The sequence below is a fragment of the Ptiloglossa arizonensis genome, chromosome 2 (assembly GCF_051014685.1).
Source record: "Ptiloglossa arizonensis isolate GNS036 chromosome 2, iyPtiAriz1_principal, whole genome shotgun sequence".
NCBI lineage: Eukaryota > Metazoa > Arthropoda > Insecta > Hymenoptera > Colletidae > Ptiloglossa > Ptiloglossa arizonensis.
In genome coordinates this window covers 27588859-27615940 of record NC_135049.1, presented here as the reverse complement: position 1 = coordinate 27615940, position 27082 = coordinate 27588859, and the positions used below count along the sequence as shown (strand labels likewise).

Here is a 27082-nt window from a genome sequence, read left to right as displayed (position 1 = left end):
ACAGGTTTACACAGTAGAACCCCGATAGTTGCATTATGGTTACTTATGGTTACCAGTATCTATCCACCATTAACTTCGTTTCTAAGTGACCATCTATTCTACTGGAAAATACAATGCAACGATTTTTACGTGCAAGTATCGAGGTAGGTGCATTTATGGGGGTATCCAAGGAGTAATGTATCGAGATAGGTGCAATTATGGGGGTATTCATTAAGCAGTAGCACAAAAGTATATCTCCAGTCCTTATGGTTACTACTATCTGTTATATCCACCTCTTACCTCGTTAATGTACCTTCGTGTGCAAGTATCGAGGTTGTAATTATCGAGGTTCTACTCTATTGGAATATCAGTCACGGAATTAATTTTGAACTCACAACGAACAATGTTATGTTGATATATTAATACAGAATTATTTTCAAGGAGAATCGTCGCGAGTAGTTACGCCATCTTACGACGAAGTGGACGCGCTCGGGATAAATCAGGCGGCGCAGGTAAGAATAGAGAGTTTATTATATCAGACATATTATGACAAAAAAGAAAGAACTCAGATTTAAAACATACACACAAAATGCGGATCTCTTAAGAAAAAACCCTTTAGAAACGTACAAAACTCGACGATTGTTTCTGAATAAATCGGTACAGTCGGAAATAAGGGATGCCCGTGGACGCGAACCCGGTTTTTCACCAATATCCTACACGTATGCTTTCAATTATCGTAAGTACGACCTTCGATTTTCGATCTAAAAGAATTTCTCCCCAGGTTCGTTACATTCGTTGTATCATTTGTTTTTTCTGCTCAATTCTTCAATGAACAATGTCGTCATCGTTCCACCGCTCTTAAACTACTATAATTTCGTTGCTCGTGATCGAAGTACATCGACATTATACTCCTGCGATTTAAAAAGTTCACCCGTTTCTTAAAATATAACTACAATTTTCGAACATCTCTCAGACTGGAACTACACTTTGTTCATAATTCGAAGTCAACGTTGCACGGCTACCGGTGGTTATTGAATTTCTTCCGTATGTTAACGTATTATTAATATTCTCGAATATTCTTTCTCGCGCGACACAATTTTCCCATGAAAATATTCACGAGAGAAGCAAATACGATTCAACGAAGCCTACTGCGCACGAAATGTTTGTCTCGTTGTTAAACAATTGACGCGACATTGTCCACGGTGGACGTCGAAAATCGAAGAAAATTCGTGTTAGTCGAACGAAACGATTCGAACCGGTAAGCGTCCCGACGACGAACGAGTGTTTGCGTCAGAATCAGGGCCGTGTCTAGGTATTTTGCTATCTTGACATTGGACAACGATGGAAAATTGATCAATCGTCTATTCGTTTCGCTTATTGCTAATCACACGTATGTCTTTCATCTTGTCGCGAAACAAATTCTGATCTTGAAATTTTCTATTCGTTTCGTATATTGCTAGACGCATGTATGTCTTTCATCTTGTCGCGAAAAAAAATTTTGATCTTGAAATTTTCTATTGATTTGACGTATTTCTAGACATACGCGTCTTTCATCTTGTCGCGAAAAAAATTTTGATCTCGAAATTTTCTATTCGTTTCGCCTATTGCTAAACACACGTATGTCTTTCATCTTGTCGCAAAAGAAATTTTGATTTCGAAATTTTCTATTCGTTTCGCATATTTCTAAATACACGTATGTAGCACGTCTTTCATCTTGTCACGAAAACAAATTTTGATCTCGAAATTTTCTATTGGTTTGACGTATTCCTAGACACACGTATGTCTTTCATCTTGTCGCGAGAAAAAGTTTCAATCTCGAAATCTTCGAAGAAAAATCAAAATAGATGGTAATTACTTTCGCGAACCTAACGATGAAGTGTCCAAACATTTGATTCAATTTTGTTTAGCATTTTTGAAACTCGAAACTTTCAATTTTTTTTTTCAGTCACTTTTGCCCTTGCCTTGTCACGGCCCTGGTCGAAATTCGCGAAGAATGATTATGCGATCGTCGTGGATCGGTCGATGAGCCTGAAAACATTTAAACTGAGAACGAACGTGCCGACGATGCAATAGGATTTGAGATCGCGATTGTTTTCTGTTTGTCTCCTCTATGTAATCTTTTTTTTTTTTCTTTTTTCTTTTTTGCGCGATGATCCGAGCGAGTTTCCCGGCAGTGACGGTACAAAGTAGCGATAATTCGTCTTCACGATGTCGTTTGAACTTTCTTCGGTTTACCCTGCTCCGCTTGCAGCGGCGAGAATCGTTGTGCAAGCTCCTCGAATAGACAATAAGACGTAACAATGCTCTGCGTGTGTGTCTGTCGACGTTCAGACCTTCCTCCTCATCCGTGTTAATGCTTTTCTCCATCATGGTGTACGATTATAGCGCGCGAGATTCAGACGTTGAGAGGACTTTTCAAATATTGTTCCGAATTTCGAAGAAAACCTCCATTCGATTAATTCAATCGTGATCTTCGATGTTAATATCAATCTTGCTACACGTTCTCCTTTAAGTAAAATTAATTGTCTCCACCCTTATTTGGATAGTAGAGATAGTAAATTAAGAGACAGTAAAATTAATTTTGATCTTATGAAACTCTTTTTTAGAAATTGAAATGAATTTTCATCTCGTTGAATTTTCTTTCAGAAATAGTAAAACGAATCTCGTTGAACTATTCTTGAAGAATTACTGTTCATGAACTATTCTTGAAGAATTACTGTTCTTGAACTGTTCTTGAAGAATTACTGTTCTTGAACTATTCTTGAAGAATTACTGTTCATGAACTATTCTTGAAGAATTACTGTTCTTGAACTATTCTTGAAGAATTACTGTTCTTGAACTATTCTTGAAGAATTACTCTTCTTGAACTATTCTTGAAGAATTACTGTTCATGAACTGTTCTTGAACTATTCTTGAAGAATTACTGTCCTTGAACTATTCTTGAAAAATTACTTAACATCTTCTGTTACATTTACTTCAACCCTTTCTAGTTTCTTCATCTAAAAAATAATTTCTCACATTATCTTCTACATCCTCTTTGATAACATTAACCTTCTCTTATTTAATTTTATAAAATCCTCCATAATCGGCGAATTAAAAAGAACATTTTTTTCTACGAATACAAGAATACAATTGTCAAAATATCCTTTGTCAACGCCTGAAGCACACCCACTGTACATGTGTACGTGTACACGAGAACCGCGTTTGAAACGTACGCGCGGACACGTGTCGATTCTTTCCGCGAACGTAAGTACTCGTATCACCGAGACGAAGGAATGCCCCCCTCTACCCCTCTCCCTGAACGACTGCGTACGATCCTACTGGAAGTTGGAGAACAATTAACGTCTGTATATATCTGTAACTCAATAGAAACGCATCGTTCGTTCCTGTATAAAATCTTCGATCACAGGTTTCTGTTTGTCGCGAGACAACATCGACGATTTGTCTTTATTTCCGTTCGTTTTCAAGAGCGCTGCGAGTCCAGTGCTGGGCATCGTCGTACGATTCGTCACGGGTTTCGAACTGGACAATTGCACGAGTATCGATATTACGTAATCGTTTAACGCTCGACGCTGGTCGCTCTCGTAAATTTCTAACGACTCGTTTCGTCTCGGGGTCGATCGCGCGTTCCAACTTATCGAAATAAATTAGAGCCGTTTCAGCGATCACGTTAACGTGAGATTGGCGAACGAACGAGCGTAAATTCTATCAACGGAGGTTCGAAAACGATCGAGACGTTTTTTCTTTTTTTTTTTATAACGCGACCAAGCTTCGCAATACGCGATACTAATTGTAAGGATGAATACGCGGATCTTCTGTTTCGAATTAAAAGCGGTTCGTGGAACGCGTTGCGCGAGCGAAACGTTCGAAGGGACATTTTTTTTTTTCTTTTTAAAACTCTTAAATCGATCTAACGTTACGTACGCACCGATCGCCTACGGTATTCTACTCGAGGCAGAATAAGTTGGTCGCCAGGGTCACTGGGAGGCGCTACCCCCACCACTCGATTCGGCTCTCCCCGCTCCGCCTCCGTGCCTTCGCTGTCTCGAAGTGGGGGGGAAAGAACGGTGACCCGGACGCGAGAATTCGCTTACACGATACAGGCTGTCTTGAGAATTATCTAAAAATACTTTCATCGCGGAATACCCCAACATTGGAGATTCTAATTCGTGCACGATAGTACTTATTCTAATACTTATAGGCAGTGCGACTAAATTGAACTAGAGATCAGTCATGCATGTAGGCACCATGTTAAAGGACACTTCTCTTCGTCGAAGGAACGCGTGTAATCTCAACGACTGCAAGTGGCAAGAAACGTGATCCAACTCGGCCTTGAACTTCGGAGTGTCTTTCGGCGAGACACACGTTTACAATATTTTTCATCCTTGCAATTAGTACATTTCTATCACCGGGTTACCGAGCTTTGGTCCAAGGTTTCAGGAACCATCACCGATCATCGAGAACGGACCTCACCGAATGTAAAAGTGATCAACAATCGAATCGTCCTTTGTTCCTTTTATCAGTGACCCCAGCACGTACCAAGCGTACCTGGAACATTTGGTCATACTTTGCCCGCATATCTTTCCAATCGTATCGATGAAAGATACGAACACGCATTCTTTCCGAGCTACGTCATCAGACATCATCAACAGAGATCTGATAATACACCGATACAATCATCGATGTAGATCCAATAATATTATCACACTACTCTAAATACTTCGGAAATTTCCTAGCTCGGTTAATCCGCATGTTACGCTGTTCTCGATACGCGACAAGGTTCGTTTTCACGTGACATTGAATTCGAGACTTGTGTCTAGTTTGCTAAGCGAATAAAATAGCTTAGCTTCCTTGGAGGAATCGATCGATTTAGAAAAGTATTCTAACGAAACGTACTCGTCTAAGAAACGTTTAGCGAGAACTTGCGCGTAACTGGCAAGCAGTAACATTGAGGTTAGGTCACTTGCAAACGAATCTCGAGTGCTACGAATCGTGAAGATCGATGAAGAATCGCGTTCGAACGTTTCCATCGATACGTGTTTCAAAACACGCTAAACTCGAGCGAAGTTTGACCAAATTGTTTCACAAACTATAAACACGGGGTCCAGGTTACTCGTCTCACGTATTTCTGAACATCGTTCGTCCCTGACCAATGACCAGAGACTCTGTCCACCCGAAGCATCTGCCCAACACCGTACTACACCTCTCGGCCTACCGCTTAAAAATCTACGAACCTCGGTCTACGTGTGCTAGAACGGCGGTTGTGACGCGGATGAAGCGTTTATTCCCGAATGCTCTCTGGTTGCTCGCGTTACCCTAAAATACTCTCTGCCATTGCGTTTAAACGAGGCACTGTCTACCTAAGGCGCCGCTCTGCAAGCTAAATTGTGAGAAGCCGCGGCGCGTCCCCTACGCGAACAGAGTGTTCCCAAATTCCTCCTCCTCCTCCTCCTCCTCTCTCTCTCATTCCCCTCTTCGCCCTTTCCCTCGGTCGTTCCTGCCCCAATCGCTCGGTGAAACTTCACTTGAAGGAGGTTATTATGTCGACGATGCTGACGTAGGTGCCGACCACCAGACCGAGTAGACCGAACACGATCAGACAGAGGTTCTTCACCAGGTAGATCATGCACGGGCCCAACTCCCTTTCCGGCCATAGTACGCAGATCTCGATGATCGCTGGAAACGCGATCCCAAGGGCCGAGAGACACAGTGCACCGAACAGGGAGATGAAGAGACCCAGCCTGGGCACTGCGACCGCCAACGTGACTGGGGAGAAGAAATCGTTTAAGCGTCATTGATGTTCGTGAGATAGTTAAGGTCGAGGGACTCGAGGTCAACGAAAGAACCGATTTGGGTGACTGTCCAGTCACAGCGATGGGACTGATCCAATCACGTGCTCTCTAGTACCGATACGTATCGCAAAGATTGCGTTCAAGTGTACAGCTGTCTAACCGGTCGTTATTGATATTAACAAGATGTGCTCGTCGATATTGGTGAATGTAATCAGGTTACTATCGAAGCTCTGGAACGCTGGGAATTTAATAGTACATTCTGTATATTGTTGATGTAGTTGTAGACCACAATCTGTACATTGTAGGCTATCAAAGCTCAGTGGTACTCGAAATTTGATAATGTACTTTTCGTAACGAATCTAGCTGTTTCAGAGTTTTGGATTGCTCGAAATTTAACAATGTATTTTGTATAATGATACAAATCTATAATGAAGGATGTGAACTTGGTGATACAACACGTCTCAGTCCCATCGCTACTCATCAGTTATCCCGTTGAGAGGGAAACCTTCCCCCTCTTACTTCCTTGATTGATGACTCAGATACTCATGGTTCGACAGCATTCATTGAAATGGGTAGTATTTCAATGCTACTCATTGAGAGTAGCAATGGACTCGAGTGTATCGCATCATCCTCTGGTTTTAGTTTTGTAAACCCTTTACTTTGCGGAGCGTGTACACTGGCTTCGAAAAAACTTGTCCGTATTAATGAATGGTAAAATGTAATTGAACCTTAAAGCAATTCACGGTATCATGGACGCGTTATTTTTTTTTTTTGAAGACAGTTTACACGTAACAGTAGAGGGTTATTGTCTCTCGCTATCTAATTGTAAGTCGATTCTTTCATTGACCCGAACTTAAGGGTTTCCTCTTGGTCAGGCCATTTGACACTATCAAGATCGAGGATTGTAGCGAAATCTTCAGCTGTCAGTCCTCGACTGAAGTCAATTATTTCGAAGTCTTGCATCCAATTGGTCACGGTAGTCGTCTACTCGAAACTCGGGGCATTCCATCTTCGGTGTGTCGTTGAACTTTGAAGTACACTCGATGGACTGTCGGTAAGTGGAAAACTGAACTTACCATTCGTTGATAAAGGTAATAGTAAATTTAACAGTGCTGTGTTTTCATTTTATCGAGATCAAATTAACCGCACTGCACCAGTCGAAAGTTGACGCTAGAAAGTGGTGGGGTGGCCGACGCAGGTAACGGTAGGGATGGCCAGTGGCCTTGAGCAATCAGCTGATTTCGTTCCGACTGTAAACGTAATCGTTCGAGAGCAACGAATGCACTTACACGTCGCCAAGGTGATGATTGTTCGACAAACGTACTCCCAGAAGAGTTTTCGCCTCTGTATCTTATGATCCAGGTAAGTGTACCATATTATCTCGACAGGGACGTATCCTTGGAGGGCGTGGGTGATGAAAATGGCGATCGCAAACATGATCTTGATGCTTTGCGCCATACTGTGAAACAAATTCGTGGAAAATTACAATAACTAAAATTATAGTAAACAATTAGGTGAGTTGAAAGATCAAATCGAGTTCGAAAATGGTAGATACAAGCATATTATTATTTATCAAATATATAAACACTTGTACAGTAGAAAATTTGCACTCAATGTCGTGACGTCTATTATATAAATAAATAATAATACCTTTCCAACGACCATTTAATCGAATCGACACCACGTGAAGGTTACTTACACCTGATCCCGGGGCAAATTAAAGGTAACGCTACCCCCAGCCTCATCTCCATACTTTATATAGCCAAAGAACCCCATAAGAATGTAGAGGGCCACTATCACGGTCATACCAATGTTGAGGACACCGCAGTAGCCGCCAAAGTATTGCGGAGTTTTCATATTGTTCTCCAGCGCGATTATCTGCAACAGAGAAATCAATTATTCTGTAGTAAATTGGAAATTTCCATAAAACATTCGTATCGAAATATTTTTATGGAAAAATACTAAAAAATTAGAAAAAAAAAGGTGTTCGAATATTATTTAAAAGAATACAATTTTATTCTCGGGAAGGGAACGAAACTTGACTCGTGTACATTTTTATTTTTATTCTTGAGAAAGGAACGAAACTGGACGCGTGTATATTTTTATTTTCATTCTCGAGAAAGGAAACGAAACTGGACGAGTGTATATTTTTATTTTTATTCCCGAGAAACGATCCGAAAATTAACGATTATGTTTGAGAACCACTGGGGTCATCCGTCGGGCTGAGAACAGCTGAGAAGTAATAGCAGGGATTGCATTGACGCACTGACAATCTGATCACGACAATCTCAAACTTGTTCGTAAGTGGTCGGTTATTTGTTTATTAACGATGCGGCAGCGCCGTCGATCTATTCTAAGCGCAGGCTACTCGTTTCGCTAACAGTGACGGGGGACGATCGACGAGGCCAAATGATAGATCGATCGATGGTAGGGGCAAAATTGGAAAATCAATTTACCACGATCGTAGAGGATATTGTTCTAAATTGTGCATCTCTGTTGAACAGAAATATTCCGCTCCGTACGGTTTACCACTCGGTTGACATACTCTTTCAAGTGTGTCTGATACACACTGTTCGTCGATGACAATTCCTGAACGATTTTTAATCGAATTTACGGTTCCAAATTTCAAAATTGTCGATATTATTACATACTCTTCCAACGATACACTGTTCGTCGTGAAAGATTCCTGAACGATTTTTAATCAAATTTACGACTTCCAAATATCAAAATCGTCGATATTATTGCGATAAATGTATCTATTGGTAGATTGATAATTTTGTGTTCGCGAGAATGTCGCGTTGGTATATTTACAAAGTGTTAAAATATCTTTTAGTAGAGATTATCCGATAACTTTGATAATGTTAAATGATCAACGATGATATTTAACCGTTGTCTTGAAATAAACAAAAAATATGCGATAGAATTTTATCGTTCGAGGCATCGTTTCCGAGAAAATTGACTTTAATGATGATCGAGTGCATCGTGTGCATTCGAATGCATCGTGTGCACCGTTGCACCGCGCGGAGAACCACTGAGGCGCCTTAAGGTCGATTTATATTATTCGTTCGGGCACGTTCCGTATCCGACGAATGTAATTGATGAAAAGAAGAAAGATATACATACATTGTACACCGTTCTTCTTTTCATTGACTGTATTTGTCGGATACGGAACGTATTTAAACGGATAATAGAAATCGGCCTTTAATCGGAGCACGTGCACCGAACAACGTTCGAAGTTTCTTTTCTCGGAAAGGAAGCCTCTTACGAGAAAAAACTATTCCACAATTTCGACGTATTTTTTAACGAGGAATCACATTCCGTGCGATTTTACCACGAATCGCGTCTCGTTTCGTCTAAATTCCAAAATATCGTTAATTTTAATTTTCTACCTCGCGTTTCACGAACTTTTTATCATGAAGTCGTGTTTCGTCTAAAGTTTAAAATATCGCTAATCTCAATATTCTATCTCGCGTTTTATAAATTTTTCGACAGAGCATAGTTTTGCAGAATTTTTTGTATTACTTTTCTTTTTTTTTTTTTTATATATTTTGACCTGCTCCTTCGAGTCGATCCTCGATGAAATATTTAAAGAAGATGATTAAAAAGTAAAAACAATTGCACAGATTTGCAAAACTCCACGTGTAAAGTATTTTTGCACTATTTTTTTTTTCCATATTTCGCTCTTTGGAGTCGATCCTTAATCAGATATTTAAAGAATGTGATTAAAGGACAAAAATAATTGCACAGATTTGCAAAACCCCACATATAAAGTATTTTTGTACAATTTTTTTTTCCATAATTTGACTCACTCTTTCGAGTCGATCCCCGATGAAATATTTAAAGAAGATGATTAAAGAGCAAAAGCAATTACACAGATTTGCAAAACTCTACATCTAAAGTATTTTTGCACTATTTTTTTCCATATTTCGCTCTTTCGAGTCGACCCTCAATCAGATATTCAAAGGAAGTAATTAAAGAACAAAAACAATTGCACAGATTTGCAAAACCCCACATATAAAGTATTTTTGTACTATTTTTATTCTCCATATTTCGCTCTTTCGAGTCGACCCTCGATCAGATATTCAAAGGAAGTAATTAAAGAACAAAAACAATTGCACAGATTAGCAAAACCCCACGTCTAAAGTATTTCTCAACTACTCCTTTTCTTTCCCATATTTTGACCAGTTCTTTCGATTAGATCCTCGATCAGATATTTAAAGGAGACGATTAAAAATAATCGTGAAATTATCTTACATGATTTAAGAAAGAAGAAATAAATTACGGAAACTTACCACTCCGACGGCTTCCAAAGCGAACAACGTCGTACCAAAATAAAGTGAGAAATTTCTCAATGTACCGAACATCTCCCTCTCGCTGGGCGATGGCAGATCCTCGAACATATAAACCAGGATCATGGCAAGGCCGACGAACGTGATCGCGTTCGCCAGGGTGGAGAACGGCGCCAGTAACTTCAGATTCCTAACGTAATTTATCAAAATCAGCGGTAGCAATAAAATGAGCATGTGGGTTTTAACATCCAATGGTTCCCAGTACTGGTCCGCCACCTGCGTTCATCAACAGAACAGAGAACGATATCAATGAGTTCGATCGATCGGTCCAGTTTCGATGGCTGGTTTTTTTATTTATTTTTTTATTTTTTTTTTTATTTTATTTTATTTTATTTTATTTTTTTTTTTTGGATCTTTCACTCGAGGGTTTCTTTCATTTCACGAATGTTCTCGAAAGCGTTCGCTTTTTTTTTTCGCTTATTTTTCGGTCCGGCTTGGGCGACGAAGTGAGACAGAGAGATCTTTGCGTCTTGTTATTTACCTGCTTTATATTCGACGCTACAAATACGATATAAACGCAGCATATTCCCAATTGATACGCTATCATGAACCCGTCTACGAGTCCTCTGCAAATAATATCAACTTTCATGTTACAATTGCACGAGCGCTTTGAAACCGCTGTTGTGAGAATGATTGTGGGGTGCGTGTATGTGTGAATTGTCGAGGTCTTAAAAATGTTCGAGGAAGAGAGACATCATTTGTGCATGAGTGAGAGAGAGAGAAAGATAGAGAGAGAATTTGTTAGGAATTTGAGATTATTTGTGCAGCTGGAAACTTCTTTCTTTTTACCGTACGTACGAATTAAGTTCGGTGTGATTGTCAATTTATTCGATAGGATTATTTGTAATATGTTTGAAATATTATAATCGTTGTAGTTACACGAATTTATAGTTACACGTGTAACCTTGTTGTATATATAATATCGGTGTTTCTACAATATTAATATTTTTAGATCAGTTTCTCAGCAGAGGTGTTAATTGTAATGTCTGCTCTATCGTCTATTATTTATTTTATATTACGTAACATCGACTAAAAACGAAATCAAAGACTCTACGATAAAATACAGAACACCTTCAAATGTACTTTCGTTTCATTTAACAAGCAGCCCCGATTTGGAATTTTCACAGTAGTCCATGTGCATCGTAGCAGCTAGTGGAATCGGTCGTTCGCGATCAGACAACGTCTGTCCAAGACACTACTACTGAAACTCGGTTCAATCGTTCGTCACGTTGCTCTCAAACTGTTACAAACGCACGACGTATACGTCGATCCTGAATAAACACTTCAACCTTCATTTTCAAATATCGTTTCCTTCGTCAAGATACGTTAATTGATTTTTGTGCGAAAAAATTACCGAAGAAAAGATCATTCTGTCCGTTATTATTCGGATAAATAATTTCAGTCTGAATATCGAATGAACAGCTCCTCTTTGGCGATGTAAAAATTCTTTCTGTACTAATCTTTGCGTATAAGAATATTTTCGATTGAATGTTCAGCGAATATTCCTATGCACGAAACGATCGAACGAAGAGAATGTTCAAGAAATAAAATTACGTTCACCAAGAGCCGAGGAGAGTCTGTCGAGTTTAAGTTCGAATGACTGGAATGAAAAAGACAGTTGAAAAAGAGAATGAATGTTGATGTGTGTTTGTGTGTGTCTCGAGTGAATCGTACTTACGGTGCATACGGTGCGAACCATCTAACACACTCAGGACCTTCCTCGAGAGCGTACTTCATGCTCATTGGATAACTCAATATAGGAACTCTTAACCGTTTACACAGTTTGTACTGAGCTTTCACTAGTACGTGCAAGCAATAAGTGCATAACACTCCTATGATCACTGTAGCTATAACACCGGTCACAAGTCCACTGTTGCAGAATGCATTCGGCATCGCCAGAATCCCTGTACCCAGGCTACCTTTCAGCAAGTGAATCAGAGTCTCCGCGTTTCTGTCAACAAAACGTTCATCAATTTTACACCAACTCGAGAAATGTCTGTTCGATAACCCACATGCGCTCTAACGAGGTAATCGTGAAAATTGATTAAGAAAAAAATTGAACAATTTTAATATTGGGATATTGGGATCGATCGAAATGCAAAATTACTCGCGAAGAACTTATTGGTGCGATAATCATTTTTAAAAACGTTCGATCTATATTTTTCTCACTGCCTTCTGTATATTGAAATAGAGAAACTTTGTAGATTGTTAAATTTATTTTCGATAGAAACGAAAATGTTTCTTATTACGACTTTTCATGCCTTACGATTCTATTTTAATTACAATTATCGTAGAAGATAATCAAGAAACTAGAAATTAAATTATGTTTAAACTATATTCGGTGAATCGTAATTTTGTTAATGATATTCGAGTATTGATAGCTTTTTTAAAGAAACTTCAGCGACGATAACCGAGCGAGAGATCGTTGGAGGGGGCTGTACGTAAATTTCCCATACTTACGAAGTTGGATTTGGCCTATTTCGATGTTTATGGGGGTCGTAGTCTTCTACGTTTGTAGTCGGTGATATTGGAACTTCCGACGCGTTCAGGCCACTTCCGGCGATTTCGTTGTTAACTCTGCAATCGCATCAATTTGCAAATGTAATCTGCGTTCTCGAATTTTGGTTTTCGATATTTCGAGCACGGTGTTCGTACACGCTCGACGATGCAATGGTTCTCGAATACGTGAAATATTCAAATTACCATCGAAAAAAATAAATAAATAAATAAATAAATGAAAAATAAGATCGACGCAACGCGTGAAAAGTATTTCCCTCTTGAACGATTCGGATTCGATCGCATCGATTCCCGTTTGAATCGAGTTCACTGATTTTAGGAAGTGAATATCTTAAGTAGAAACAGACGTACTTGTACGGACTCTCGGAGCCGATAAGCTGCATGTTTATCGTCTCCTCCTTGGCGTTCTCCATGTTTGTTCGTCGCTCGATCCCTCGTGCCACTTCTGCATTTCCAACAAAAGAACTCTTGTACTACAATTTTCAATTATAATTTCTCTCGAACACTTCCTATTATTGTTAATATACCCTTAAATTCTTCAATTTCTGTTCCAATCACACTGTGTGTAACGATAAAGCTAGTTCCACTAAAGATTTCCTTGATCCCCTCTAGATTTCATCAAGGTAAATTGAAAATATTTTTAATTCACTATTTCTCTTTTATTATTGTCAATATTCGTTAAATTCTAATACCGTAAATTTCGATTTCTGTTTTAATTACATTGTGCACGAGAATAAAGTAGATTCTCCTGTGTTTCGTTGATCTACACCAGACCTCGTCAAGGTGAATTTTTTAATATTTACATTCACTATTTTCTATTATTGTCAATATGATTATGTTTCGTTGATCTATACTAGACCTCATCAAGGTGAATTTTTCAAGTTCACTATTTCCTATTATTATCAATATACCTATGTTTCCTTGATCTACACTAGGCCTCATCAAAGTTAATTTTTCAAGATATACATTCACTATTTCCTACTATTGTCAATATACCTATGTTTCTTTGATCTACACTAGGCCTCATCAAAGTTAATTTTTCAAGATTTACATTCACTATTTCCTATTATTGTCAATATACCTGTGTTTCCTCGATCTACACTAGCCCTCGTCAAAGTCAATTTTTCAAGATATACATTCAATATATTTCCTACTATTGTCGATACACCTATGCTACGTCGATCCACACCGTGGTCCAGAAAGTCACCGATTTTTTCGCCACAACGTCACCATCGTTCCATTGGTCGTCAAGTTCAGCGTCCTCGCGGTGTCGATGACAAGAAACGGTACGCGTCGTTGAAAAATTTCAAGACACAAATTGGCGAAAACGACTCGAGGTCGGAGATCGATCGGCGTCTTCCGCGGACGATCGCTTAAGGATCAGAGAATCGACCTAGATCCACGGCAGGCTCTCTCGGTACATTAAGTCCTCACCTAATCAATTGGCGGATATGGAGCAACAACGGCGCCGGGGATAAAAATGGCAATTCATCATTGCGAATCTCTCGTTCGACTCGGGCACGCGTAGCAGCTTTACCGCATTCTTTCGCGAACTGATTGCTCTTAATTATTGCATTGAGGTCAAATGTAGTTAACTTACTGAAGGTTACACGGTCTGCATTCTCACTTCGTCGTTTCTGCGCTGCCAATTGATCCACGGTTGTTCCGCCGAACGACGGGGAACGAAAAAGGTCTCCCCGACGCGTGCACGGTTACGTCTTGCGTTTTACGGCTTGGGAAACGTCCGTGCAGAATTGTGCAGACTGCACCCAACCAGATAGGGGGATACACTCGAGCGCGAGATCGAGCCAGACCGCGAGCAAAGTTCGCTCCGAAGCTTTTTCGAACTTCTCACGGTCCGCGAAATAAAAACGAACGATCCTCGCGATTTTCTTTGAATCTTTTTTACGAATTTCTCGCCCGCGAAATCTAGACAAATAGACAATATTCAAGATTGTCTTTGAATTTTTCCAAACTTCTCACGGTCCGCGAAATAAAAACAAACGATCCTCGCCATTTTCTTTGAATCTTTTTTACAAATATCTCGCCCGCGAAATCTAGATAAATAGGCAATATTCCCGATTGTCTTAGAATTTTTCAAAATTTCTCGCCCGCGAAATTCTGAGAAATTATATTCGCGATTGTTTTCGAATTTTTCCAAATTTTTCGCCCGTGAAATCTAGAAAAACAATATTAGCGATTATTTTCGAATTTTCCCAGATTTCTCGCCCATGAAATTCTAAAAAATAATATTTGTCATTGTCTTCGAATTTTTCCAAATTTCTCGCCCATGAAATTCTAAAAAATAATATTTGCCATTGTCTTCGAATTTTTCCAAATTTCTCGCCCATGAAATTCTCAAAAATAATATTTGCCATTGTCTTTGAATTTTTCCAAATTTCTCGCCCATGAAATTCTAAAAAATAATATTTGCCATTGTCTTCGAATTTTTCCAAATTTCTCGCCCATGAAATTCTAAAAAATAATATTTGCCATTGTCTTCGAATTTTTCCAAATTTCTCGCTCACAAAATTCTAAGAAATAATATTCGCGATTGTTTTAGAATTTTTCCAAATTTCTTGCCCATGAAATCTTAAGAAATAATATTCGCGATTATTTTCGAATTTTTCCAAATTTCTCGCCCATGAAATTCTAAGAAATGATATTTGCAATTATTTTAGAATTTTTCCAAATTTCTCACCCACAAAATTCTAAGAAATAATATTTGCAATTATTTTAGAATTTTTCCAAATTTCTCGCCCACGAAATTCTAAGAAATAATATTTGTCATTGTCTTCGAATTTTTCCAAATTCTACTGGTATTTTCAAGAAAATATAAAAGTCACCTGGAGAGAGAAATTAGCACGAAACTGTTGCAATTGCACTTGTTTCGACGCACTCCATGATACGACAATGGAAAGAAATTTTTCCAAACGATCGATAAATTCGTTAGAGACCAATTTGCACGTCGTATCCCCTTGCGGGGATCGTGACACTTACGTGCCATTATTCACAATGTAGCACGAAAACATTCAGAAGCAAGGAAATCATTATCTAATTAGCGTGGAAATCGCGCAGCACGGAGGCTGCGATACTCGAATCCGCTGCACGACATAGATTTTATTGAATAATGATCATCTGTGAAGATACAATCGGGTTGTTGAAGTGACCGCGAGTGTCTGTATGATAATACGAACGATATTTTATATGATAATTCGCACGATGACATTTGTAGGGACTGCTGAACAGTGGTGGGAATAGTGGTAACAATTACCAAATGGAATAATAACGATTAAAACTGATCGATGAGTAGCAGCAGAAATGAGTAGACTGAGAAGTAATAAAATAAAACGAGCAGACTAAGAAGTAATAGCATAAATAAGTAGACTAAGAAGTAATAACATAAATAAGTAGACTAAGAAGTAATAAAATAAAACGAGCAGACTAAGAAGTAGTAACATAAATAAGTAGACTAAGAAGTAGTAACATAAAATGAGTAGACAAGAAGTAATAGCATAAATAAGTAGACTGAGAAGTAATAGCATAAATAAGTAGACTGAGAAGTAATAGCATAAATAAGTAGACTAAGAAGTAATAACGTAAAAGGAGCAGACAAGAAGTAATAGCATAAATAAGTAGACTGAGATGTAATAGCATAAATAATTAGACTGAGAAGTAATAACAAAAAATGAGCAGACTAAGAAGTAATAGCATAAATAAGTAGACTAAGAAGTTATGACATAAAGTAACTAAACTAAGAAGTAACAGAGTAAATAATTCTCAAATAAAACGAATGATGATAGTAATTGTAGCAGTGATGATAATAATAACCATTAAATAGCAATAGTAGTGACTACTATGTAGTATCAATAATAGTAGGTAAACGCTAACTAGTAGCTAGAACAACTGTAACGTTGTAGAAGCATACACGGTAGAATCTATAATATTGTGGCACTACGCGCGGTAGATACTACTACTAGTAGCAATATACGAGTTAGACACTACTACATAGTAGCAGTGGACGCAATAGCACCCACTACAGAGTGGCACTATAAAGAGTAGCAATTACTACATAGTAACACCGCGCGCAGTAGACGCTACTACATAGTAGCAGTACGAGCGACAGGATCAGTAGTAACAAAACTGGTAGTAGCAACTATTGAATAGAAAGTAGCAGGAATGACTACTCCGTTTCCGTATACGACAGCTCGAAATATTTCACGTCGCAAATCCTTGACACAACCTCATCTCGCGCAACATGCTAAATTCGGCGCTCGTTCGTCTATGTCAATGGTAGTTATTATCGCATACAAAGCCCCATTTAACTCGATGTAACACGGCCACAACGGGCTGCTTAACAATTTCATTTGGTCATTGACATTGCCTGTGGTCGCTATTAATACGCAGCCGGATAACGTTCGAGGGAACGTTTACTCGCATATCGGTTTGCAAACGTTACCGGTGAATGACTATTTAACAACAGATTTCACTCTTCTATCGTTCACTCGATAGACGATACACGAGTTCTAATTTAAATTACTATTTTTCGAAAAATGTGCAACTTAAATATCTATTTTGTCCGAAAATTGAACGAATTACAAAGGAGAATAAAATTGATCCAAAAATGGTACTAAAGTAAGGTATAAAAATACGTGGAATACTTCGTGAGGAAGTTTTTATAGAATTCGCTTGGACAATCGTGATAAATGTAGATCGAATTATTTATGCATAAACCAATCCTTCTCACCTGTTAGGTTAAAAACAGTCACGTTTCTTCTTTAAAAATCGCTGGCGGGTGCGTTTACTGAGTTTCTTCGGTGATCACAGTCTTCTCCTGTAAAGTGCAATAAATTTTCATCAGAAAGATGTAACATTATTTTCCTGTTAGAGTAGAAAAAATTGGTAGTTGTAAATTGAGTCGAAAGCTCGATCAAACTTCTCAAAGAACAAATGTATCTTCAATCTAAAGTATACACTACTCAAAGTAACCGAGAGATCTACTCGAGTGCATTGTGACTCAATGTCACAAATTGAGTAGATCCTGTAGTGGACTGCAATGACTACACAGCAGTAGTATACACTACTACTCAAAATAGTTCAGAAGTTGCCTGCACCAACCAGTAATATTCTACTCGACTTGTGAGTATCGAGTATATTCTAGTAGCTTCTTCGAAATATTCTAATGGATGGAATACTAGTTCTAATCGAAAAAGAGGGATTCGAGTAGCTTCATTATTGAAGTACCTTTCGTTATTGGACTCGATACTTCGATGTTAAGACTTGTGAGTATCGAGTATATTGTAGTAGCTTCTTCGAGATATCCTAATGGATCGAATACTAGTTCGAATAGAAAAAGAGGGATTCGAGTTACTGTACTTCTCGTGAATGGACTCGATACTTCGATGTTAAGACTTGTGAGTAGCGAGTATATTCTAGTAGCTTCTTCGAGATATCCTAATGGATGGAATACTAGTTCTAACTGAAAAAGAGGGATTCGAGTTACCGTACCTCTCGTGAATGGACTCGATACTTCGATGTTAAGACTTGTGAGTAGCGAGTATATTCTAGTAGCTTCTAATACTAGTTCGAATCGAAAAAGAGGGATTCAAGTTACTGTACCTCTCGTGAATGGACTCGATACTTCGATGTTAAGACTTACGAGTATTGAGTATATTCTAGTAGCTTCTAATACTAATTCGAATCGAAAAAGAGGGATTCTAGTTACTGTACCTCTCGTGAATGGACTCGATACTTCGATGTTAAAATTTGTGAGTATCGAGTATATTCTAGTAGCTTCTAATACTAGTTCGAATCGAAAAAGAGGGATTCAAGTTACTGTACCTCTCGTTAATCGACTCGATACTTCGAGTCAAGACTCTAACAGACATGGTAAATCCTTTGGTAGATCTCGTACACCGTAAATATACATATCCCTCGAAATAACCAGATCATCCATTAAAACGTGTTCATCGATCGATAATACACCATTCTGTCGCTAGGTGTTATCCTGATTAACCCACACCACTCGTACCAACCATAGTATCATCTGTTTAAACAAACTTATCTCTCAACGAGCTCCACTATGCGAGTCCAAAACATTGCAAAATATTACTGTCCCAAATGCACAGTATTTCTGTCGTGCCGGACGTTTCGGTTCATTGTCCAAGAACGAGTTGCTCCGTAATTATTTCGAGCGATAGATTTTGGCTCCGTTGTTTCAACATTTTGGTTTCTTCGATCCTCGAAACACGAGGAAAATATACAACGCGATTCAACGTAGCCACGTTGATCGTTTTCGATGGTATTTTGTGCATAATTTTGCATCTGGACGAAAACGATCGCAAATTTTGGGAGAAACGATCTTCGGTGTCCAGAAGGTTACTCTTTCACGCTGCACACGATGTTCGGGGAGTTTTAAGTATAGTAATCGATCTCCTAATTCTTACTTCCTCGGAGGGGGACGCACGTCAACCGACTGGTCGTTACACAGCCCCGAAACAATGCCACTGGGAATATATTTACGCGTTGGCTAATTTTAGACGACGAAGGATTATCTGCCACCTAACGAGAAAATCATCAAAATGGAACGTCACTCAAATTCGGTGGTCCTCGAATTCCAGAGAAGCTCTTCCCGCCTCTAAAAAATTTCAACTTCTATTTTCGTTTCGAAAGCGTTCAAGAGTAAAAATAATTTCTCGAGATTCCTGTATTTCGTGGAAACGAAAAATCGTTTAAACCGAAAGGGAAGAAATATTGAAAAATGGAATGTTGCGATATACTATTGGAATTTGTTGAAAAAAAGTTCGTTATACACGGTGGAAAGTTTCTCCTTGCGTTTAAAAGATTCTTAAACATTTAATTTTCTTTACAAAACTGTAGTTTGAGAATGAATGAAGAAGAAGAAGTAAAATCTTCGTTCGAGTGGAATGGAAATAGAAAAATAAATTGAAGTTCGTTACACACGATGAAAAGTTTCTCCTTGCGTTTAGAAAATTCTTAAACGTTTCATTTTCTTTACAAAACTGTAGTTTGAGAATGACTGAAGAAGAAGAAGAAGAAGTAAAATCTTCGTTCGAGTGGAATGGAAATAGAAAAATAAATTCAAGTTCGTTACACACGATGAAAAGTTTCTCCTTGCGTTTAGAAAATTCTTAAACATTTAATTTTCTTTACAAAGCTGTAGTTTGAGAACGAGTGAAGAAGAAGAAGCAAAATCTTTGTTTAAGTGGAATGGAAATAGAAAAATGAATTTAATAGAAAGATTCTTGGAACTTGATAGGAATGTAAACAAAAGCGTGGAAACTTTCGACAGAACTTGAACGTCATCGAATTAACCTATTAACATTTTTACTCGTCGTGAATGATCTACGGATCTATTCATCGTGTAAACAAGATTTCTCGAACTGGAGGTCGCGAGGCGTGGGACACTAATTTGTCAACGTAATTTCCGTAAACCGTTTCCCTGTAAACAACCGACGTCTTTAATAACGCGACCTCTATTTTTCGTTGCGAACTTAGCAAAGTAAGCGCTATTAAGATCTATGAGAGGACTGTTATGCAATAGTTGAACTGTTTGTTCATTCCAATTGGCGTGACATCCTATCGGCGACGTGTTATCCATCTTTGAATAACCGCGTCTTACAGTTCCATGTTTTCATCGCTCCAACTTGAATATTATGTCACTGGTATATTCGCAATAACCGTGAATGAATCGCAACGAATGAATTCAAACCGAGAGACACCTTCCGATACGTAAATCCATCCTATGGTTCCACCGTACCTTAAAAACATCGAACAACGAAATGAACAATCGAGGAACAGATCGAGTTACTCGACACTCTCCACAGAAAAGAAACAATCGATAAAAAAATATCCACCACCAGAAATACGAAATTTTCTAAAACTCTTTTTTAGTTTATTTTCTAGTATATTCTAGTTTATTTTCTAAATATCTAAAACTCGAAATACCAAATTTTCAATAATTAAATTATCTATCGAGTACATTTCTATAGTATACGATATTAAACGTAACTTTAAAATTCAAAATAACCATCGTTGGAGTACAAAAAAAAAAATTTTCCTACTAGTTAACGAGACATCCACGACAATACAAATTATAGAATAATCATCCCCAAGTCTACCATCGGTTAATCTTCCAACGTTCACTGTACCAACTCGAAGCACGATGCAGCCGATGTTTCGATCGTGGAAGTTTCGATGACATTTGACGATGGTGGTGAATCCGTTTCGAGACACAGCCGGGGTGAAAAGGATGTACCCGGTTGAGGTGAGTCGAGCGAGCGAGCGAGCGAACGAACTCGCGCGTCGAGAATCGGTGTCTAGACTTACCAGATTAAACACATCCGCAGCGAGGGAAACCGAAATTCGCTCGACCCGGCAGACGTAACACGATCTTTAAGAGGGAACTTCCTAACGCTAATGCGCCCGCGGCAGAGGATGTCTAACGACTGGGCAGTGCTTAAAGCGCGGAATATTTCAATTTCCCAACGGGTATACCCGGTCGCGGACTCCTGGTCACGTGACGCGAGTTAGAAATTACCGCCTACGGTGCGTAGCCCACGGCGTACGACGCACGGGATTTAGTGGCGCTACGCGAAACAACGGTGACAGTAGTTCGGTTCCAGCTTCGATCGCGAAACGATCTACCGAGACCAATTCAACAGTGGATTCGAATCGAAATGATAGAGGTTCGAAGGTTGAGTTTCCGAGGTTTCAATGGTGATTTGAAAAGATTAACGAGAGGAGTGATCAGGGTGGACCACAAAGTTGAAACGAAGATATCTTCGGAAGGCTTTGAAGAAGAAAGGAAAGGTTTGTTTAATATATTTTTAGTATTATGTTTGCTACTATGATAATGTCTATTGTAGAATATTTTTCAAAATAATTGGTAGAAGTTTCTGAGGTTTGAATGGTGGTTGGAAGAGATTAAGAAGAAAAGTGATGATGGTGGACCACAAAGTTGAAAAGGATGGTTTTGAAGAAGAAAGAAGAGGTTTGTTTAATGTTTTTTGTTTAGTATTGTGTTTGGTATGATAATCTCTATTGTAGGATAATTTTCTAAATAATTAGGGTTTCTAAGGTTTCAATGGTGGTTTGAAAAGATTAACGAGAGAAGTGATGATGGTGGACCACAAAGTTGAAAAGGATGGTTTTGAAGAAGAAAGGAGAGGTTTGTTTAATGTTTTTTTTTTTTTTAGTATTGTGTTTGGTATGATAATATCTATTGTAGAATATTTTTCAAAATAATTGGTAGAAGTTTCTGAGGTTTGAATGGTGGTTGGAAGAGATTAAGAAGAAAAGTGATAATGGTGGACCACAAAGTTGAAAAGGAAGGTTTTGACGAAGAAAGGAGAGGTTTATTTAATTTTTTTTTTGTTTAGTATTAAGTTTGCTACGGTAATAATATCTATTGTAGAAGTTGGTGGGGGGTTTTCAAGTTTCAATGGTGGTTCGAAGAGATTAACGAGAGAAGTGAAGATGGTGGACCACAAAGTTGAAACGAAGATATCTTCTGAAGATTTTGAAACAAAAAGAAAAGGTTTGTTTAATGTTTTTTTTTTAGCATTGTGTTTTTTACGATAATAATCTCTATTGTAGGATAATTTTCTAAATAATTAGGGTTTCTGAGGTTTCAAGGGTAGTTTGAAAAGATTAACGAGAGAAGTGAAGATGGTGGACCACAAAGTTGAAAAGGATGGTTTTGAAGAAGAAAGGAGAGGTTTGTTTAATGTTTTTTTTTAGCATTGTGTTTGCTACGATGATAATCTCTATTGTAGGATATTTTTCAAAATAATTGGTAGAAGTTTCTAAGGTTTGAATGGTAGTTGGAAGAAATTAACAAGAGAAGTGACGATGGTGGACCACAAAGTTGAAAAGGAAGGTTTTGAAGAAGAAAAAAGAGGTTTGTATAATTTTTTTTTAGTACTGTGTTTGCTACGATAATATCTATTGTAAAATTTGCTTCGAAGAAATTGGCGAGAGTTTTTGAGACTTCGATAATGGTTCGAAGAGATTAACGATGGAGGTCCACAAAGTCGAGATGAAGATATCTTGGGAAGCTTTCGAAGAAAAAAAGAGAGGTTTGTTTAATTTTGTTTTCAGTATTATATTTGCTACGACGATAATATCTATTGTAGAATTTTCTTCGAAAAAATTGACGAGAATATTTACAGTTGTTCGAATACACAATGGTCAGGAGATTTCGAAGAAGAAAAGAGAGATTTATCAATTTTAGGACTATCCTTGAAGTTTGTTATTTGTTCCAACGTTGACATCTTTTATAGGATTATATTCAATGAAATGGAAGAAGAATCAAAATAATTGTCACACGAACCACAGTGTGGGACAAAGTCATACAATAATCCTATGATTCAAAGTGACCAAATTTCAATTAAGAGAATTTTAAGCTATTAACTTTTAAACACTTTTGAAGTTCTTCGCTCTTTTTTTATGCTTCTTTACTTATTGTATAAAAATCAAAATTCTCTAAAAATGTAAAATTCTGTTCAAAGAAATTGACGAAATTAATAGCTTCGCGTTACGAAAGTTTGCATAATATCGAACAAGCCCAAAATAAACAACAGGAATTATCATAGAAAACTTGGATCAGAATAAGGAACAATAATTAAGGTTGGTCCCATTTTTATCTCTAATTAGTAACTCGATGAAGTAGTTGCTAAACCAAATCGATGAATCTCGAATAAAATACTGTTTCTCACTTTTCCAGATTCAATCTTGAAACACAAAATCGTTTCGTTGATATTTAAAAAAAAATCAATCTCTGTAACAAATGCAAATCTTACGAGAAACCAATCGCGAAGATGTGTAGCTCGATCGATCAATAGTTTTCGGTTCTGGAATCGGTCGCCACTTTCTCAGTTTCCAAGTTTAACGGAGGACCGATATTTTTCGCGCACTTTTCAAGGACGGCCATAAAGGAAGAGTAATCGCACCGATTTGGCGCTGAAAATCGTATAAACACGTATTAGAGTGAAGTTTGGATGGCATATCGATTGACCCACAAAAGGAATTGCAACCATGAACAGATCGAATAGAAAGTACAGGTCGCTTTCCCTCAAGGATAGCAAACGTTTGAAATTGTGTACGATTGCCAAAACAATTTCGCGATACGTATCTAGTTCATTTCTTTTTTTTTCACTTCACGTCCTCCTACAATACTACATTTAATTTTACCAAATTGTTTCCAACAATAAACACTTAATTCCGTCAAGGGAGAAAAATCTTTCTAAAATTCGTTAGCTTTTCCATAGACGCTCAAGTCGCTTCGTTTTTATTCTCTGATACACAAAGTGTAAATAAACGCTTAAAATATCATCTTGGAATGTTTCAGTTCCCATTGACGCGTTTACTATTTTCTTTCTCTTAGCATTTATTTACGTTCAACGAACCTCGCTCGCGTACTGTGAACTTTTCCAATGAACGATTCCGGAATTAGTCACGCTCGGAGAGACAAACGACACTCGTGGAAAGTGGAAATTACGGATGACAGTGTCTCGATCGGCAAACACGATGAATGAAAACGAAGCACGAACGTGTCAATCTCCCATCTAGGCGAAACGAACGGTTCGTGAACGATTACACCGCTAACGATACGCAATGGATTGTCATCGCGTGGTTGTTCGCGTGGATGTAAACGAAAGAAATCGGGCACACCCCCGCACACAACGGATCGGCAACCAGGTTTAAAAGAGAATATATCGATCGTGACGTGGAACGTGTAATACGGTCACTGGGGTCGGTATTATTTTACTCTAAAATAGTAATCATCCCTCTAGAGAACGTTTCTAATGTGTTCTGAATACGATCACTGAACTCCATCCTTGTTGTTTTATTCAATCTTACAGCGATCGAAAAAGAATCGTTTTACCTCTTTTGCAACCCCGTCATACTGCTCGAAATAATTCAAGGATTATTCTTTGACGATGTAAATCAACGAATTGAATTCTACACCCTCTGTGTAGTAACCAAATCCTTCAGAATATTAAGATTCATTTTTCACCGTGGAACTTTCGACAGTGGCTCAAAGGACCATCGAGGATGTTTACTTATCGAGTGATCGAAATTTAATTTCGAATCGTGTGGAAATCGAAGCCAGTCGAAACGATTGTGAAACGAACCGTTGATAAGCGTTCGTCGATTAGCTGTGTAAAGGATCTTCTGTTTCTGTACACTGTGTATTTCGATTGCTGACGAAATTACCCCTCGATCGAGGGTAATTCACACGTACCACGAGTACGGGACAATGTATCCTTAGGTGACACTCGAAACCAGATCAAACAGAACCACTTCTCCGCAATCGAGACACCCCGCTCGATAGCCCTCCACGTTACATAATCAAACTTCACCGCACGGTATCAACACAAAGAACAAACGAAAGAAACAAAGGTGTGTAAGCGGTCTCTCCTCGTCGGAATCGGATCCACGGTACTCCAGGGTACACTAGACGTCGTCTCCGCGATTAGTTCTCAAAATACTGTAAAGAGCTGCATTGTCCCTCCAAATGTCCCTCGTGGAAGTTTACTATTCCTTCTAGATCACTACTGTTCCTCCTACATCACCACAATTCCTCCTACGTCACTACTATTCCTTCTACGTAACAACTATTCCTTCTACGTAACAACTATTCCTTCTACGTCACTACTATTCTTTATAAATCACTACTATTCTTTATAAATCATTACTATTCTTTCTAAAACACTACTATTCCTTCTACATCATTATTATTCTATATACATCACTACTATTCTTTTTAAGTCACTACTATTCTTTCTAAAACACTACTATTCCTTCTACAACACTATTATTCCTTCTACATCACTACTATTCTTTCTAAAACACTACTATTCTTTCTAAGTCACTACTATTCTTTCTAAATCACTACTATTTTTTCTAAAACACTACTATTCCTTCTACACCACTACTATTCCTTCTACACCACTACTATTCCCTCTGCATCACTACTACTCCCCCTGCATCACTACTATTCTTTCTACATCACTACTATTCTTTCTAAAACACTACTATTCCCTCTACATCACTACTATTCCTTCTGCATCACTACTATTCCTTCTAAAATACTACTATTCCTTCTAAAACACTACTATTCCCTCTAAATCACTACCATTCCCTCTACATCACTATCATCCCTTCCAGATCGCTGTTATCCTCTCTAGATGGTCGACGGTTGGTGCCGGTTCGTAACTTACGTTCACTGATGAGTAAACAGGACGGACACGTTGGGACAGTCTCGCAGGGACGGTGCTAATCCACCGATGTACACGAGAACACGTGTGCGATGCGCGCACACACGGACAGAACTCTAATCGACATGGGGTCGCGGGCACACGTGCGACTAAACCTGCGTGCACCACGCTCGAGACTGTCTGCACTGGCGGAGAGGGTGCGCCGGGTTTGGCTCTACGTATGCGGGGGCAGCCACCCCGATAGCGATCCATAAGTCCGTAGCAAGAACCGGCGACATCTCATGGCGTAAACGCGAAAACCTCCCGCGCGTGAATTTCAACCTCTCCCACCCTAGTCGGGACGAAATGAACTGAAGGACTGCGAGGAGCGCTGAACGCTCGTTCCCCACCACCATCTATATCGACGTCTCCGCCATTGTGGTGGGGAGAGGTTAAACGATACCCGAGAAACACTGAAGAGAGTCCAGAGACACTCGACTCGTAACGTTCTTCTTACTACTCGTCTTGTTTCTTAACAGAGAGAACTAGAGATAACTATGTGAGTTGTAAATGTCAGTTAAGAAGTGCTCTCGAACCTTTTAAGACACCATCCTTTTGGAAGGATTGGAGAGGATGAACACGAGGATTGGTGAGGATCCGTAGAGAACCTGGAGACCCTCTCTGTTGTTCCATTTTTGCTATCCCTTCTTCGTACTATTTATCATCTCTCGCGTACCACTAAAAGTAGCTTAAGATATTCGAGCCTTTCACTACTTGACTCACGGTGGAGGATACAGAACACTGAACAAACCTTTCCAAGAGTACACCAAGTCCTTTTAGAAGCATGGGACGGGGGGCTACACGACTCGTGAAAGACGCTAGAGAGCGTGGAGTCACTCTCGAGTGTGTACTCTCTTTGCTACTTCTTCTCTATCCTATTTACTGTCACACCGCGAGAAACTGGTAGCGTTCGTTCTCTATCTTCGAAGCATAGACGCGAGCTTCGAGAACTCGAGTTTCGTAGCCGATACCGCTCGACCTGGAAGTATACCACATCCTTTTAAAAAAGTTTACCGATGTGTCCATATACTCGTCTTCTACCTACCTTCGTGGACAATATAACGAAACATCGTTGCGCACCTTTCGGTTATCGTCTACATTAGGATTGAGGTCTGGATTGGGTACTCACACTTACGTCTGACATAATTGTACAGCCAATCGA

The 27082-nt window shown here is 38.8% G+C and overlaps 2 protein-coding genes across 10 annotated transcripts; one reads left to right on the top strand and one right to left on the bottom strand.

The window, feature by feature from the left end:
* Positions 1 to 490: 490 nt before the first annotated feature.
* LOC143143752 (proton-coupled amino acid transporter-like protein acs) lies at positions 491 to 26575 on the bottom strand. Of its 3 annotated transcripts, none has more exons than XM_076305396.1 (10): positions 26457 to 26575; positions 17385 to 17471; positions 12989 to 13082; positions 12581 to 12697; positions 11799 to 12071; positions 10602 to 10686; positions 10064 to 10336; positions 7471 to 7649; positions 7061 to 7230; positions 491 to 5745 (listed from the first exon to the last, which is right to left on the bottom strand). In XM_076305396.1, exons 3-10 carry the CDS (start codon positions 13048 to 13050, stop codon positions 5501 to 5503), a joined length of 1404 nt encoding a protein of 467 aa, XP_076161511.1. In that variant the 5' UTR covers positions 13051 to 13082; positions 17385 to 17471; positions 26457 to 26575; the 3' UTR covers positions 491 to 5500. The 3 variants fall into 3 exon arrangements, with proteins under 3 accessions (XP_076161511.1, XP_076161512.1, XP_076161510.1); XM_076305397.1 differs by lacking the exon at positions 26457 to 26575 and adding an exon at positions 25885 to 25970; XM_076305395.1 differs by lacking the exon at positions 26457 to 26575 and adding an exon at positions 20987 to 21825.
* LOC143143753 (uncharacterized) lies at positions 21002 to 24566 on the top strand. Of its 7 annotated transcripts, none has more exons than XM_076305403.1 (9): positions 21002 to 21469; positions 21526 to 21650; positions 21738 to 21827; positions 22074 to 22196; positions 22277 to 22376; positions 22470 to 22559; positions 22627 to 22737; positions 22831 to 23287; positions 23385 to 24566. In XM_076305403.1, exons 2-5 carry the CDS (start codon positions 21599 to 21601, stop codon positions 22297 to 22299), a joined length of 288 nt encoding a protein of 95 aa, XP_076161518.1. In that variant the 5' UTR covers positions 21002 to 21469; positions 21526 to 21598; the 3' UTR covers positions 22300 to 22376; positions 22470 to 22559; positions 22627 to 22737; positions 22831 to 23287; positions 23385 to 24566. The 7 variants fall into 7 exon arrangements, with proteins under 7 accessions (XP_076161518.1, XP_076161517.1, XP_076161519.1 ...); XM_076305402.1 differs by having other exon boundaries at positions 22459 to 22559; XM_076305404.1 differs by having other exon boundaries at positions 22256 to 22376; positions 22459 to 22559.
* Positions 26576 to 27082: the final 507 nt, after the last annotated feature.

Coding starts and splice junctions, on each gene's coding strand:
- LOC143143753 (XM_076305400.1), top strand. CDS start 21,599: ATGATGGTGGACCACAAAGTTGAAAAGGATGGTTTTGAAGAAGAAAGA. Junction 21,651..21,737: donor TTTTGAAGAAGAAAGAAGAG/GTTTGTTTAATG, acceptor AGGGTTTCTAAG/GTTTCAATGGTGGTTTGAAA. Junction 21,828..22,073: donor TTTTGAAGAAGAAAGGAGAG/GTTTGTTTAATG, acceptor TATCTATTGTAG/AAGTTGGTGGGGGGTTTTCA.
- LOC143143752 (XM_076305396.1), bottom strand. CDS start 13,050: ATGGAGAACGCCAAGGAGGAGACGATAAACATGCAGCTTATCGGCTCC. Junction 12,698..12,988: donor GGCTCCGAGAGTCCGTACAA/GTACGTCTGTTT, acceptor ATGCGATTGCAG/AGTTAACAACGAAATCGCCG. Junction 7,650..10,063: donor CTTTGGAAGCCGTCGGAGTG/GTAAGTTTCCGT, acceptor TCTCTGTTGCAG/ATAATCGCGCTGGAGAACAA.